This window comes from Aythya ferina, assembly GCF_964211825.1.
Source record: "Aythya ferina genome assembly, chromosome: 1".
Lineage (NCBI taxonomy): Eukaryota > Metazoa > Chordata > Aves > Anseriformes > Anatidae > Aythya > Aythya ferina.
The window spans coordinates 119,423,175-119,439,797 of NC_140296.1; the positions used below are offsets into that span (position 1 = coordinate 119,423,175).

General features: G+C 53.9%; 1 protein-coding gene across 6 annotated transcripts in view; it reads left to right on the forward strand.

Annotated features, from left to right (window-relative positions):
* BOC (BOC cell adhesion associated, oncogene regulated) overlaps positions 1-16,623 on the forward strand; it is a 40,486-nt gene that overhangs the window by 8,925 nt on the left and 14,938 nt on the right. For 5 of the 6 annotated variants that reach the window (XM_084506495.1, XM_084506491.1, XM_084506492.1 and 2 more), the window contains 2 exons: positions 14,755-14,928; positions 15,248-15,526. In XM_084506495.1, the coding sequence (XP_084362621.1) occupies positions 14,844-14,928; positions 15,248-15,526 (364 nt within the window). In that variant the 5' untranslated portion in view covers positions 14,755-14,843. Of the gene's footprint in view, positions 1-6,135; positions 6,249-14,754; positions 14,929-15,247; positions 15,527-16,623 lie in introns of those variants that run through there. The other variant, XM_084506496.1, reaches the window with a different exon arrangement.

The following is a 16,623-nucleotide window of genomic DNA, read 5'->3' on the forward strand; positions in this document are numbered from 1 at the left end:
TGTCGGAGCGGGTTTGGGGAGCCCTTGCCCAGGCAGGCAAGGCTGCAGCCTCCCCGGAGGCCGCTCTTGGAGACAGACCAGCCTCCCTGGAAAGGGGAGCCATGGCTCTGCTTCCCTCCTTCCCCTCATTACCCGCAGATTGGGGCCCAGGGGTCCAGAGGTGAACTTATCAGCATTTCAGATCTCCCGACGCTGGGCCTGGAGGTGTTTGTGTGGGCCTGGAGGTGTTTGTGTGGACCCAGCTCCCTTCAGGTGGCCGGAGGAGAGGCTCAGCAAGGCTGGCAGACACGGCGTGTGGCAGGCCAGGAGGCCTCAGCAGGACATCTCTGAGCCACAGCAAGGCAGCCTTGGCAGGGAGCCTGCAGCCTGGAGCCTCCAGGGCTTTCTGCTGAAGCAGTCGATAAGTAAAAGCTGCTGGTAGATAAGGGATAGGAAGGCAGATCCTAAAATAGAGAGCATTGGAAAGTCACGCCTGGGGTGGCCTTCGAGGGATCGCCTCCACCACAGACTCCTCGCGTGCTGTTCCTGAAGGTCTCCTTAACTACTGAGGCCCTTATTGGGGGCTGTAAAATAAATAAATAAATAAATCATTTTCCATGTAACACTTCTGTAGTCAATAGAGAAAGCTGGCAGAGGTTTCTCTGTGGCTTTTATAGCAGGGGCTCCCCAGGGGCTTTGCTGAGGTACAGAGCCCCAGAGGCTGCGAGGGGTCTGTTCCCCTCTTGCACGAGGGAGGACGCCCCTACCAGATGTTTGTTATCGGCAGGGCAGGGGGGGCTGGAAAACAGACAGGCTTCAGCTGGCGAGAAGCACAGAGGGAAATTATCATCGTTTCCCTATTAAGCTTGTAGAGGGAGTTCTGGAAGCTGCTTTTTGTCCCGTTGTTACACTTCATGTTTAGATAGCTTATCTCTTTCATGAGAGACTTAAATCCTGAAGCGTGTTGTAGATGTGACTACCTGAGTGTGGTTTGCTTTATCCATCCCAGAACAGAACATGGCAGATGCACAACAGGACTAAAAATCACAGAGCAGCATCTCCTCAAAACCGAGGAGTACTTTCATCCTAAAAGAGTTTATGGCATTTTGCAAGTTAACAAATGATCACTGTTTTCCATACTGATACGTCTGAGATTGGATTTCCCTTGTATGGACGAGTTTTCCCAGTTGCTAAAGAGTGAGGAAAAAGTCTTTCTTCCTTCCCACTTCTCACATTGCCTGTGTGGTCTGTAGCAAGTGACGGTATATAGTGTACTTTGGAGGGGATGGTGTTGGGGTAGGTACTGAGCTGGTCTACAGATGACTTTGCACGGAACAGTGAAAGTTTTTTCTAGGGGTATTTGGTGCTATGGGACAGTCACAGACTTCCCTTCTCAAAGAAGGCGTTGACAGGCTCTGTAAGCAATTAGAGAGGCATTCTTTGAGGCAGAGGATGTCTTTTTATTGCAGTTTTGTAGAGTACCTAATGCTGTTGTCTTAAAAGAACCTCTGTAAAATAAGAGACTCGAATGTTCCCTATTTTCCTTTACTGGACAGGTAACGTGAGGATCTTTGGAAGACCCAAAGAGTTTTGTTTCTTTTTCCCTAATAGACAACTGAGCAAATACCAGAGGCCGCATCTTTCAAGAATTTCTTGTGCTCATCGGCGTACATTAAGAAATGGATGCTAGATTCCTGCCTGCTCTGCATCTCCCATTGCCAGCCCCCCAGGGCCTGGTGGCTGGTTATGGTGTGTCACTGCTTCTGCCCGGTCTCCTCCCTGGGTACAGTCCTCTCCAAAAGTGACTAAGCACATAAAGCAAGGATTGGGTCATTGGTTTTTTGGTCTATTTTTTTTTTCTTCCCCTATTCTAGCACAGACATTGACCACAGTCATGCATTTGTTTTTTCTCTCTTACTTCCAAATGCAGTCACATAACAATAGCTTGGAAAAAAAAAATATTGGAAGCAATTTGGTCGTGGATTTGTTTCCTTTTTTGGGCTAGGAGAAGTGGCTGAGCGTTGGGGTGAAGAGGCCTGGAGCTCCGAGCCATCTTTCTCTGGGTTTAATGGGCTCCATCCTGCTCAAACGAGAAGCGCTGTGGAAAGCCATCCTTTTGGGGGCAAGCACTTCCATTGCTCTGTGTGCAGGGCCTCGGGCTGGGGGCCTTTTTTTCCTCAGCTGGCTCCAAGACATGATTTGCTATTTACGTAACAGCCAAGTCTTGCACAGCCGCTGCTGAACAGGCTTTGTCTGGCGGACAGGGGAAGGGCTGGGGGAGAAATGCTGCTTCCCCTGTCAGACTTCTTCTCAAGTGGGTGTCTGTTTGCTTTCCTTAGTAGATTGCTAATAGAAGGTGGTGGGTGTTGTTGTAATCCTTACTATTTTACGTAGGACGTCACGACAGGTGGTGGTTTTGAATATTTATTTTTTTTTACAGCTGTAGAAACAGATTACTCGCTAAAAGAAGTTGACAAGGATGGAGGAGTGAGAGCTGATGAGGGATGGGATGATCTGGTATGAGGAAGACAGGTCAGGGTGCTGGGCGGTACCCTCACAAGGAATGGGAGAAGTGTTTTGCAGACAGGACTGGGGGATATCTTTGGGTCCTGAGAGAAGGCACCACCTTTTGCAAGACAAATAGAAGGCCATCAGGTGGGACAAGAACGAGACCGGCACGCTGGTCAGGAGGGTGCTCGGCTGTTAAAATCCCAAACAATGCAGGCAATGAAATCCTGAAACTTTATCCATGGTTCAGTGGATTTGGTCCTTATGGGAGGGAAAGCGTCAGCAAGCGGAGCTTACACATACCAGAGAGGGAATGCCACTTGCAAAAGGCTAGAGCAGTAGGTGAAGTTCTCGGATCACAGGAAGTTTCCTTAAAGTATTTATTTATTTATGGCTTTGCTGAAAAAAAAAAATAAAAATTTGCAACCAGCTGTGTTTAAAAATATACCAGTAACGAGATACTTAAAGAAAAGGAGTCAATCTCTCCCCCTCCTGACGTGTTGACCACGGCAGGGCCCGGCAGCCTCCAACGCCAGCCTGGGGCTCTGGGGGATCGCCCTCTGGCCCTGCTCCAGGGGCAGCCAGGGCTGGCTTTGCCCGGGCTGCTGAGGAGCCTTGAACTGTCTCTGACAGCCCCAGTGGGGAAATGCGGGAATGAGGAGGAGGAGGAGGGGAAGCCGAGGGCTTTTGTACTGAGGGAACAAAAAAACATCCTCCGCGCGTCCCCGGCTTCAGGATCCGCAGGCTGTCCAAACTGGCTTGCGTTTTCTGTGGTGATTTTTTTTTTCCCCCTCTCCTTAAACGCTTCTTTAACTGATGTGATTGTTGTGTTTTTGGCTGGAGGGTGTCTGTTTGGGAGCCTGAAGCCGTCTGGGGCTCATCTTTTGGCCCGTCCAGCTGACTTTCAAAGTACACACAACCCTCTTCCTCTAGGACTCCCGGTGGCTTTGCTGAGGCCAGGCCTTCGTGTTTGGCGCTGAAGGCAGAGAGGCCACCAAACAGGCCAGCTGGCTGGGCTGCGTCCTCCAACCTTCTTCCCATGAGGTCTCAGGGGGTGGTTTGGCCTTGTGGCAAAACCTTTTGGGGGTAAAATATTCAGAGTGTGGCCCAGGGACCAGCACAAGATAGGAGCATTTGGTCTCCACCAGCCCTGGGTGCCCCTTTCTACCATCCAGGAGAGCTGCAGCTATGGGAGAGGTGAAAAACGTATCCAGTGGTAGGCAGGAAAACATTTTGAGGAAGAAGGTGCTTCTGGTGACGGTCTGGACAGGCAAAGCAAGTTAGGTTTGGGCCTAGGTGGAGGGTTGTGTGGAGAAGTCTCGTCTCCTTTGGGCCCGTTGGTTTTGGCCCCAAGATGACACGACATATCACAAGGGAAAAACCTCTCCCCTCTGTTTCCTTTCTCCACCACTGGTAGCTAATCAAGATTCAGTTTTAATGACTTCCCTCTACTCTCTCTGCTTCCTCTCCCCCTGCCCCACACATGCCTTTTTTTATATTATTTTTTAATGCATTTCTTTTTGGCAGGAGTTAAAACGCGAGAAGCATTTGGACCAAGATGAAACCAGTCGAGGAACATGTTGGGCAGTGCAATGCTTTGTTCTGAGTTCAGGGGGAGAAGAGGGGGAAGCGAGGGGAGGGAGGGATGTCATTTCCCAGATGGGGACCCTGCCAAAGATGTTCTTGCTTTGGAAAGCAAAGAGCGGTTTTGAGGTTATACCAGCTTTAACCCTTTGTCATTCCACTTCTGTCACGCAGGGAAGCTCCAAAGTTGTAGTCCTAAAATGTTGGCCACTTTTTTGCTGTGTAGCCCAGGTGACCTGAACAGTCCCAAGCCAAAGTTCGCTGTTGTGACTGAGGACTGGCGGCAGCCCCAGGTTCTTACTGCTGGAAAACAGAGAGTGGATGAGAAATCTGCGTTTGTTTATCAACGAGGGTCCAGAAATGGTGTGGTTGCTGTTCAGAAAACAAAATCAGCTTTCTCCCCATGGGGAGTCGGGACTGCTGTGCCGTTTCCTGCCCTGCCAAAAGCACCTGGTGGGATTTGGGATGCTGCTGAACTCTGCTTCAGCTGTTCCCATCAGGGGGCCTCACGATGTGCAAGACGCTTTGGAAACACCTTGTCCTTCAGTACCTGGGGCCAGAGGAGCCCTGCCAGGGGGGCATTGGAGGGCATGGCAGGGTGCGAAGCCTACACAGGCACATTCTGCTGTACAGGCGACTGCCTTGGGCCACAAATACCGCCACGGTACGTGGGCTGCTGATTTAATTGCCCCAGGGATGTTGCCCAGTAGCTGAGGGTGAGAATACAGGGAAGGGAAAGTTAAAGCCACGGGATCTTTTCATTAAGATGTTTTCTTGCAGCACTTATGTCAGGTCTCCAGAGGAGGTCATGCTCCTCCTGATTAAAAACCCTAGGGCTCAAACTGTGGTGTTGGGCAGTTTGATGGTGTGGAGACTTGGACCAATGGCATAAACACCCTGATGATACAAAATGCATAAATGTCCCGTAGTATACACCCAGGCAGAGAGTTCGTGGCTGCTAAACCTGAAAGATCTTTCTTCATGGGGACCAGCAGTCTCTCTAGCCCTCCAATCTCTCATAATCCCCTTTCATCCAGATAAGGGGAAAATAACTTCCCTAATCCCCCCACAAACCTCTTGAACATAGCCACGACCTTCATCTCCAAAGAAGGTGTCAGTAACTTTGGTCTGGAGACCATAAGCTTCCTCTCCCCAACAGCTGTGGCAGCAATGTGTGAATTTTTGGTCTCTTGCACGTAGCTCAGATGGTCCCAGATGTGCCACGGGGTGGCTACAGCAGCAAGGCTGTGGGCGCAGTGGTCACCAGGAGCAATGTGCCCAGTGCTGGCCTTGAAACATGCCTTGTGTCCTGCGTGCTTCTTTCTAGGCTGCCAAGAGGGGCTTGATCTGGAGCTAATGAATATCTGTGATATTGGGTTTCACCTGTCGGGGCGGGGTGGAACCATGGATAGGGAGCACTGACCGACGGGCAGGCTTTTGAGTGAGTGGGAAGCAAAGTTTCCCTCCTGTGCTCCACTGCACGACTAAAAGACATTTCCTTTGCCTCCTCAGTCTGCTCTGCCCGCACCTACCTGGCTCTCTGACAGTATTTTGAAGGCGTGACTTGCTTCTCGTTCTGCTGACCTAGTGGTGGTCTTCCTCTTGTAGCTCAGCCCCCTGGCTCCACGATGGGCTCGGGTGGGCTGCAACAGCCGGCCACGGGGCGCTGGCACACGGTGGCACGTTGCCTCGGCTGCTGCTCCTTCCTTCCCTGTTTGCTTAGTTCTTGGCAGCCGGCTGTCTGAATGTTTGTAGCTCAATGTTGTTTGAACGCTGCAGTGTTTGCTTGACAAACACTTTCCCCGGAGTCTGTGATTACGGAAAGTTTAGTCTGACGAGGCCCGCTGAATTATCCTGTTCTCTGTTGTCAATAATCTCTTGGATGTTGTCTCCCTTAACCGCAATATTTTGTGTGTGGTGCAAATTCTTTTCTTTCCCCTTGTTGTAATCAGCCTGCCCCTCCCTGCTTGGTTCAGCTGATGAAGCTGTAACCCTAGGATGCTGACATCTGTACTTTGCTAATCCAGAAATCCTGGGGCTACCAGGAAGCAGGATAAATAATAAGACCGCATACCTGTCTGGCACCTGAGAATCCCAAGCAGCCTGACGCACGTACTGCTTGCACCGCCTGGGGTTTGCCATTCCTGTTTCCTCAGCCCGGGAAGCTGAGGCACAAGGTAGGGCCATGTTTTGTCCAAAATATGAAGTGAAATGTGGAGTCATAATCTCTGTGACCGAGTTGCTGTCCCTCTTTGTCTTCCAAAATGTGAACCCTCAAAAGAAAGCGATTGGAGTGGGCTGCGCGGTTTCAAGCAAGGCTTTATTTGCAGTGATCCACGGCCGTTTTGGCACCCCAAAAATCCAATCAGAAAGGAAAAAAAGCAATTGTGGGATTTCTCCAGGGTAAGTTGCATTCCTTGGCTGCGGCCAGACATCCCTAACATGGCTCGCAGGAAGGGCGATGTCAAAGCACCGTGTCTTGTGGTCAGCTCGGTGGTTTGGAGAGATGCTGAGGGACAAGCGCTCGCGGTGGTTCTGGGGAGGGGAAAGACCTCGCTGTGCTTCAGGGGAGGTAATGAGACCCCTGGAAATCTGCCTGCAGGGGGCCAAGTGGCCAGGCTGGGCCGCTGCTGGTTTCCTTACCACCTCCAAGCCATGGGCCTGCCAAAATAACCAGGGCTGGCTTACAGCTTTGGGTGGAAACCACAGGCAAACCACGTCGAATCGCTGGACTTTACCCCAAACCAGGCAATGTGCACGGGCTCCTGCTTAGCATCACTCGGGGATGACGGGGAGAGGAGAGAGACGGAGGAAAGCTGGGGTGGCTCCGGCGTTGACATGAGGCCGTAGGTAGCCTGCAAATGCCGTTCCCACGGCTGGATCGTACCGGTGAGAGCCGAATAATGCCCCAGCAGATGTCCCCTGGGAGTTGGGGTGTAAGAGGAGGAATATTTTGTCTGCAGCCCTTTCAGAAAGGGACAATTCAGGGGTGGGGGGAAGGAAGAAAAAAAAAAAAAGGCTGGTGAGATGAGGATTAGGGTGAATGCGTGCCCTCGAGGCACGTAATCTCCGCTGAGGCTTTGGGGAAGTTGGGTCGGTGATCCCAGCACCGGGGGCCGACCCCCTGCAGCAGGGATAGGAAACCCTCGGGCTGAGAAAGCCCCGGGGGGTAAAAGAGTATTTGTTTTTCTCCTGCTGCATCAAGAATATACATGGCAGGGAGGCAAGCGTGTGCAAAAACATGCTAGGGAAGGGGGGGACGAGCACGGTGCCGAATAGCTCAGGAAATGTGCAAGAGCTGCATCCACGCAGAGCACGAGAGCGGCACCCTCACGTACATGCCCGGGTTTTTAATGCGTTGCACTCTTCCCTTGGTGCTGGGGCTCCCCCAGCTCTTTTCACTCTGCCCTTTCCTCCTCTTCCCCCTTCTCCCATGTGCTTTTATTCCTCCCGCGAGCAGAGCAGCGTGCGCCAAATCCAACTTCACAGCTGGCTCGGCTCCACGTGTTTGTTTTCTGTGCCTGCGCAGCGCTTGCCAGCGCCGCTTGCGCCCTTGCTCCGAGGTGGAGGCAGGGGGGGGAGAGAGCAGGGGCGGTGGGGAGGGAAACAGGAGCAGGCTGCTGCTTTCCAAACCCTTATTTGTTTAAAGCTTAAGCCTGTTTGAGAGCGCCTTTTTGGAGTGAGGGGTAAGTGGCAGGGGCGGGATGCGGGGGAATGGAGAAAGTAAACTGTGTGTCAAGGAAAGCAAACTTTGCAGCTGGAATTGCTGCTGGTGCTCATTGTGTGAAGGGGCTGGGGAGGTGCCTCCGGCTCCGGGGACGTGCCGGCCCTCTCGGCGCAGACACGAGCGTGAAAGGATGAGGATGGAGAGCAGGGAGCTGGCGAGGGACCGGCACCGTGCCACAGCGCTGGCAGCTGGCACGTGGGTGCTGCTGCCCAGCGAGCGCTGGTGGTGGGTCCGCATCGAGCACGGCAGCGTTTGGAGAAGTGTTCATTACTGGGATGATAAATGGGGCAGAAGGGTGCGCAGAAATTACCTTAAACAACAAAAAAAAGCACTGGGATGCGGGGCAGTGTGACAGCTGGGTGCTGAGCCCGTGCCCCACCTAGGTGCTGGGCACCAGCCGGGGGGGTTTCTGTGGGTGCTCATCAATGTCCCTTTATTTTGCTGCCCTCGAGCTTCCTCTTGTGTTTTTTGGAGCAGTGACATGTTTTCCTGGGGAAATCAGTCCCAGCAGAGAGTCCTAGAGGCTTTTGACCTGCTCCCATAACCAAAATGATGATTGCTGGTGAGAAGCATTTGAGTGACAGCAATGGAGAGGAAAAACTCCCATTCATTGCCAACCTCTTAAAAAAAAAAAAAAAAAAAAAAAAAAAAAAGGTAAAACCCCTCTTAAATACGATCTTCAAAGGCCAGGAAAAATGGACTTGTGCTCTTTTGCATCCCAGCAACAAGTCGTTGCTGAAAGGAGTGCAAACGAGAAGGCAGTTTTTCTTTATGGTGGTGATGGGGATGCCTCTAAAGCCAGCCATCTGGGGATTAAACTTTGTATTGACGTTACTGGCGAGCACTTTGTCCTGTCTCTTTTGTATGCTCTTCTGGATTTTGATGTCAACTGTGTTAAACTAGCCTTGCACTTGTTAATGCAATTTCTGGGCCTGCTCCCATTGAAGTCGTGGCAAAGATCACGCCGAGTTTGGAGGCAGCAGGATCAAGTCCTCTGCTACGATCATCTCAGTGCGCTGTTTTAGCAGGTATTTCTGACGTGTATTTCATATAGGCTTGGTTGTTTTTTTTTGACTGTTAATGCTGCAACTGTTGTAGGTGCCCTCGCTGCCAAATACACCCAGGACAAAGGCTCAAAACTAGGAAAGTAGCCAAGGCTTCTCTCTGCCCCATCAGGAAACTTTCCCCATTGCCACTGCCCCCAAGCAAAACTTAACAGTTTGTCGCTGGCACTTTCTATGGGCTTTTCTGGTTTGGGGAGGGTTGTTTGTTTGTTTGCTTTTTCACTCTGTTATTGTTCCTAATTTGACACGGTGAAGATTTTTCTATTGTTCTTAGACAAAGAATTTTTATTTAAAAAAAAAAAAAAAAAAAAAAAGGAGTTTGGAGGTAGGTTCGTGCTTAAGCATGTAAAGAAAAGAGGGCTGCTCTCGGCAAGAGTGGTTTGCTCTCTGCGATGAAGATCCCACAATTAAGCGAAGTGTAGGTGAGCCCTTGACTTCCTCGTCGCTGTTTAATTGTCCTGATTCGAGCTTTCTGCCACCTCTGTTCCCCGCTTTCCTTTGGTGTCTCACAGGGCTCTCCCCCCGTGTTATTTTCCCTGCTTCTCGCCGGGCCTGTCTCCTCGCTGACCTCTCCCTAACCCAAGAGGCAATTAAAGCCTCAACCTCAAGACTTCGAGTTTTGTTTTTTTGTTTGGAGAGGATGAGAAAGGAAAAACAAAAGCGGTGGTGCCCTGACTCGTGTAAACTAGCCACAGGCACATCTGTGGCGGCGCGATGACGGCTCCCGGCGGGAGCTGCCCGGCCCTCCCGGCGCTCTGCTCCCCGCGGCTGTTGGTGGAGGGGGGGGACGACAGCGACCTGATGCCCCACTCGTGTCTGGGGGAAATTTGGGCTCCGTGGCAGGCAGGTTGTGCATCCTTCCCACCTCGAGGTTGGTACCAAGTGGCTAGGGCCTGGTGGAAATGGCTCGTGGGGGTGCTTTGCAGCCCTGAAGCCCTCCTGATGTGTTAGGAGGTCTGTGCGGTGCTACCAGCAGCTCTGCAGAGCTGTGAAATGCTGGCCGGCCTCTTAGGGCACGCCAAAGCAGAGGCAAGTGCTTCATGCTTCGCCCTGCCTCTCCAAGTAGGAAAAGACGTGGATGGATAAGTTTTTTGTTACCCCTTGCATCAAACATCCTAAGGCGAGTAGCGCTCCTAGCCTGTGGTTTGAAGTCTCTAGGGCGTGGGGTGGTTTTTGCTCTGCTTTGTGCAGCATCTGTCTGCAGCTGTGCCTGCACTGACAGTGGGCTCTGGCTTGAATTGCGACGTGAATGATAAAAACGAGTGTCATTTGCACAAGGCTGGGGTGCCGGGGTTGACCAACAAGCATGCAGTGCAGTACATTCCCAGGCTGGTAGGACGGATGGTGGTTTTCACAGCACACCTGGGGCAGCGGGTGTGCTGTGAAATTCCTGCTCCATCCTCCGCCACAGAGCTGCAATGCAGAGCCCCACATCAGCCGGCCTTCCCTGCTGCTCCAGGAGCTGGATTAACACCACGATAGCTCCTCAGGTTGGACCCAAAACAGGACCAAGCCTCAACCCCAAAGTGGGGCTAAGGCTTTCAGCTGGAGGCACGCCCCGTGGCAGCCCCAGCGAGTGCTCTGGGCGCGCCATAGTGGGTTGGAGAAGGAGCCAGCGAGCCGCCGTGCTTGTTGCAGCAACAACATCTGTTTCCTGGGTGCACTTTGTCTCTGAAGAGCCCGCTCAGCACGCTCCATCTGCGCCCTTCTTGTTTTTTTTTTTCTTGTGCCGCGCTTCGAAGTGCCGGCCGGGACGGGGGGCTCTGGGGGTCTGCGGGGCGCTGGGAGAGCCCGGCCGGGCAGCCCCCATCCTCACCCCCCTGTCCCCATCCCTGGCCATCCCTTCTGGGAGCCCCCAGCCTCTCCAGATTAGAGCTCTCCAGGGACTGGGGGGGGGGCTTTTGAAAGGAAGAAAGGGAAAAAGGGGGGTGTGGGGTGGGGAGGGGAGGGAGGAAAAGGGAGAAGGGAGGGGGGGGGAGGAAAAAAGAAAGAGGGGGAGCAGAAGAATGAAAACAGACCCAAGGGGCAATAGTCCCTCGAGCCATTTCACTGCATTACAATGAATATGGACTCTATTAAGCTCCGTTCTGCCTGTTAGTGTTTCCCAGGGCAACACAGCTCCCATATGGCAAGCATGCAGCAGATTAGGATGGGCCTCCGGGCTTCATTGAGGGCCCGGGGCTTGACTGGCAGTTGAACCCCATTCCTCCCCCCCCCCTCCTCCTCCTCACACTTGACACTGCCTGTGTTTATCTAAAGGGGAAAAAAAAAAAAGGGGCCGGGGTGGGAGAAGGGGGCATTTGGGGGGTTATTGTCCCGGGCAATGGGAGAGGGCAGGGAATAGGGGTGGGAGGGGGTCGGGGGGGTGGGGGGGGGGGGGTGCAGCCCCTCATACATATGCAGGAGGGGCCGTGAATGGGCAGAGGAGAAATAAAGCAGATGGAATTCGTGTTAAAGAACAGCCACAATCGCCCTCGGAAAACCAGCAGAGAAAAGCGGGCGGCCTTCAAGGAGCGCGGGGAGCAGCGTTTATCCAATTAGCAGGGTTGTCAGATTGAATTTACTCAGGCCGGAGCCGGGGGGGGGGGGGACGGGGACGAGGGAAATTAAGTGCCGAGGGCATGGTGGGGGGGATGCCTTGGCTTGGCTTGGCTGCCTTGCTGTGGTAGTTTGGTCTTTTCAAGGGCCTGAGGTGGTTTTGGGGCTCTTCACGCCCTGCTGCTGCTTCCAGGCCCTGTGATGCCACCGGGGGCTGGTGTGGGAAGGGGTTGCCCGTGGGGCTTCGTCCTGAGGAGATTTAAGGAGAAAGTCCCAGATCGATCACAGTGAGTTGTGTTTGGTGGACGTGAGCAGCTCTGCTCAACAAGTAGGAGCTGTTTTACTTGCCAGATTGTTTTGTGTCCTTTAGGCAGGTGTCTATCGCCACTGAGTTGCTCAGGACTGGCCTGGGGGAAATCTGTGGTGTTTTTTTTTAGGGCCAGCTGGCGCCCAGGTGTGATCTGCAGTTAGCAGGCCAGCTCGCTGGTTTGCAGGGTGGTGGTGCCGTGCCAGCTTTGGCTCTGGGTGTTTTCCTTCCCCTAGCTGTGAGCACAAAGTTATCCCACAGAACTGCTGACCTGTGCGGGTGTCTCACCTTGTGTGGTGGCTTTTCTCAGAGGGGACAGCAGCGATTTGGGGTCCAAGAACCACTTGCCTGCTGGGGTGGACATCCCAGGAGGAAAGCTTTTGGTTTCCAGCCCTGCCGTTGCTTCATGACAGGGCCTTACACAAGGTGGGCTTCTCAGCAGGCCCTCGCGTTACCTCAGCTGTGAAGGGAATGGGTGCTGCGGCTCTTCCTTCTTCACCTTCCTTATCAGTGCCTTAAGCTCTGATAACCAAAAACCACCCAGCCCTCTCTTGTATTAGAAACTGAAGGTTACAGGCAACATTGGCATGATGCAAAAAATGCTTCTTGTGAGGAGCTTGAATCCCAAAGCAGAGATCTGGGTTTGCCCCTGCCCAACCCACTAGTACCTGGCCTCAGCCCCTTCCCCTTTATCCCATCCGTCCCCACCTGCAGGCAGGCTGTGTCCCCATCCCCCCCGTCAGGTTTTGGCCTTTTCTGCGTCTGCCCATGCTGCTGGGGACAGGCCAGGGGCTGGTTTCTATTTGGGCCCCTTGTAAATCACAGGCGGCGTGGCTGTAACGAGGGCTGCCCGGCCGGCCCTCGTTAAGCAGGAGGGGGCTCGGGGCTGTGGGCAGCGTTTCCTCAGTAAAACCTTCAGCTTCTAATCACCCAACACCTCTCACCCAACGCCTTTAATTCGGGCCCCTTTCCCCCTTCCAGCCTTCGCCTCCGTTCCCTCTCACGGCCTCCCCTCGCCGTCCCCGTCCCGCTCCTCGCCCTCAGCGAGGGGGGCTTCGGCATGGGGCAGGGGGCTTTGGGGTGGGGCGGGAAGCGGAGCCGACAGGTTTTACACCCCCCTGCCGTCCCCCCCATCTGACGAAGCCCTCGTTAATTCGGTTCTCCTAATGGCCCCTCCTTTGATTTACTGGGCTGGCTGAGGGGAGCTTCGAGCCTTCACTCCCCTGACAGGAAATTGTTATTTCAACCTGACAGGAAAGAATTAAAAATAAATAAGTAAATAACTCCCCCCCAACACCAGCCCCCCTTTGGAGCTCTTCCCATCCCTTTAACTCCTTCTTTTCCTCCAGCAGAGGCTGGTGGCCACAGAAGTGCCAGCAGCCGGGGACGTCGCACCCGGGGCTGCCGGGCGGATCGAAAGCCGCCCGATTAATAAAGTTCCTCGCTCTGCACCACTGCAGGCTGCTTAAGGGCAGTGCTTTCAAAAGGGGTCAGCTCCCATTTAGGCGTCAAAATAAGTTGGTCGCCTATTCAGGAGAGCTCAGCATGTCAAGCACTGAATGCTTTTGAAAATCTGGCTTCAATTGTGGAAGCTGAGAATTTCGAAATCTGGCCCCGGATCCTAATAGTCCTTTTTGGAGTTGATGTTTTCATTCATTTTCCTCATTATTTTTTATGCCGGCCATTTACTTTTTGTCCTTCGCTCAGCTGTGAAAGAAATGGCCACATGTCCCCATTTGGAGCTCATATTCTGCCTGGAGGTTTGGGAAGGCACCGTACACTTGTTGTAGCACACCTTCTCTCCTCGCTCTCCGCTCGGTGCTGGTCCATCCGCCAAATTTTGGCCTCACCACCCCCCACCTATTGCCCTTCTTCTCTCCACAGACCTGGGGATGGCCAGTTGGGTCCTTGCCTCCATGTGCCTGGGTGGTCTTTGCTCGTGAAGGGTCCATCGCGTGTCTGCGCCCTTGGCTCTGCCCTGCTGGCCAGAGGCGTTGCTGCAGGGAGGTCTGGTTGGGAACCTCTTCGCCGCCCCCCTCCCCCTGCATGGGCTCGGAGGAGTCCAACCCTTTTCCGTCCAACATTTTCCCATCCTGCTGCCAAACCCATCCAGAGAGGGCGAGTGAGTCAGCTTTGCTCCGTGGGCTTCTTCCAGCACCGAGGAGCAAGGCTCGAGTCCTACCCCAAAATGATTCTTCTGCTTTGGTGGAAGGCTGGCCGTCCCCGGTGTGCCTCCTGGGGTGAGGTAGAAACCCAAATTTGAAGCCTAACCCAACGCAAAGTCTTTTCTAGGTTAAGGTGGCACATCAGTGGTGTCAACGGAGGTACTGCTGTGCTAGGGGAGGACCTTGGGCACTTCTACTGCCGTGGTCAGTGGTGGCTGAGGCACAAGGGAGGATGCTTTGGTAGCTGCCTTGGGTGGAGAAATGAACTGGAGTGACTCAGATGCTCTCCATGCCGATAGCTGGAGAATCTCCAGCCACAGTTTGTGCTGGTTAGCGGGCAAAATGCCTCAAAGCCAAATTCTTGAGGCTCTTTCCTCCTCAGGGGAGGAGAGTGGTGCTGGGAAGGACAAGACACGTGGGAGGGAGGTTGCCATGTTATCGCTTTGGTGCTGGTGGTTACCCACAGAGGATTTCCACATGTCAGGGAGCTGTGGGCTGCAGCAGCGTGGCTGCAGCTGCCCTTTCTGGGAGCCTGCAGGGTCTACAGCAGCTCCTAGGGACATACCAAGCGTGACCTAATTCGCCTCTCGGCAGAGCTTGTTATCTTGGGCTCTTTTTGACCGGGATGGGTATGGAAAGGAGGTGCTCAAACTGGTCCTTGCTTGAGCCATGTAGATCTTTGGTCCCTCTTGCCAGCTTTGTTCGCGTTGCTGTTCGTTCCTTGCGATGGGTGGCCTTGGGCTTCGCGTTTTTGGAAGATTGTTGATGCCTTCAAACGTGAACCTGGTGGTTTGTCCAGGCAGGTAGTCAACTCAAAATAGGCCATGCGTTTCAGGCTGAGTAGTTAATCTGAGCTCTGCCATCTTTTTTTGTCACCTGCAGGAAGCTGCTGCCGCACCTCCACCACATCCCTTGAAGCAGCTTATGGGACCCTTCCCTGGGCGCCTCTGCCCCAGGAGACACCGCATGGGATGGCAATGACACGTGGAAAGAAGAGACCCATGTCCCCCGTCCCTTGCCTCCTCCTCGCAGCCGCTAGCTGCTTTGCCCAACTGAGTGAGTGTTTTGCTCTTTTATATCCTGTTTTATTTATGGTTTGTCTCGAGGCAAGCTGAGCTGCTGGGATCCCACTTCTTTCTGGCTTCAGATGCTCCTCAAAGGGAGAAGGGGTGACAGGTGGGGCAGGACATCCCTGCCAAGGAGAAACGAGGCTGTTGTGCATCTCCAAGTCCTAGTAGGGGAGGATGAGGAGCTGAGGGGAGGGTGAGGCACGCGTAGAAGCGATGGGGAATGCAAAATGCAGCAGCACTGCAGGTTTTTCCTTTTACCGAGACTCACGGGGCTTTCCTCCTGCTGTTTCTTTCTCTCCGTGCAGGTGAATCTCTGCAGGTCACCGTGCAGCCCGCCTCCATTGTCCAAAAATTCGGGGGCCCGGTCAGCCTGGGGTGTGTGGTGGACCCCCCCGGCGTGAACCTCACCTGGAGACTGAATGGGAAGGAGCTGGCCGGGTCGGACGAGGCGCTGGGTGTCCAGGTCGAGCGAGGGAAGCTCGTCGTGGCAGCCCTCAACAACCGCACCGTGGGGCGGTACCAGTGCATCGCTCGTGTGCCTGAGGGAGTCATCGCCAGCGTCCCCGCGGTGGTCACGCTAGCTAGTGAGTAGCTTTGGCCTTCTGCCACCCCCTGCGCTGCCCAGGCCTCTGCTCACCCATCCTGAGAGGTTTTCATAAGCTCCCTCGCTCGCTCTGGCAGGAAAGGAGGGCTCCTTGGACTTTTCAGGACACTTTGCCTTCACGGCAAGGGGGAGCGTGGGGCTAACTAAGCCTTAAGAAAGCACCGAAGTGAAGATGTTTGTGCGGAGTGGGGGCTGGTTTGGCTTTAAAGCCAAGAGCGATTGGCTTGTCACTGATACATTAATCAGAAGTGAAATGTTTAGGCCAGGCTGGGTGGGAGGAGGAGGAGGAGGAGGAGGTGAGGGGGAGTTGCTGCGCTCCGAAGCGGGGCGGGAGGGGGCTGTCACGGGGCCGAACCTGTCGGGGGATTTGGCCCGAGCTCCGCGCCGAGATTAAGTTTCGGAGAACGCATTCCAGAGCAGAAAGGGGGCTGTGTGCGCTGGTGGCCTGATAGAGGGGAGGAGAGGAGGGGAGAGGTGGATGGGGTTACCAAGGACATGGTTTGCATTTAGGAGAGCAGAGCACGGCAGTTTGGGGGTCTTCCTGGGTCTGGCGTCAGCGCTGGGCAGGAGACAGGTCCTACAGCACCAGAAGGTCCCCGAGGTTGTGTGGCTGCCTCAGATGGGGAAGGCTTGGAAAGCTGTGAGTGAAGAGAGAGAAGGGGCAGCCCTGGAAAGAAATAGGGCTGAAGGTGTAGGAGGGGCTGGCACCTTGGGCTTCTCCCAGGGCACCGGCTTCAAAAAGTCTTGGGAGAAAACCCTCTGAAAGTCTTGGCCCCAGCCTAAAATCGCTTTTGGAGGTGGAGGAGAGAAACTGGAAGGTGAACGAAAAAAAAGCAGGAGGCAGAAAGGAGTGTTTTCCAGCTTATGATTTCGGTTGATTTTGGAAGCGGATCAGGACTCGCTGGAAAAAGCATCCTGCTAGGTTTCAAGGGTCGTAGGTAACATCTGGCCAACTTTGGGGCTCTTTCTCGCCTCCTCCCTTGGAGGAAACCCCCTCGAGTGCCCCAGGTGCTGTGTGCCAGGTCCCTCAGGGCCCCCTCGGCCTCGCTGGCGACAGCCTCAGGGCCACGGGGCAGA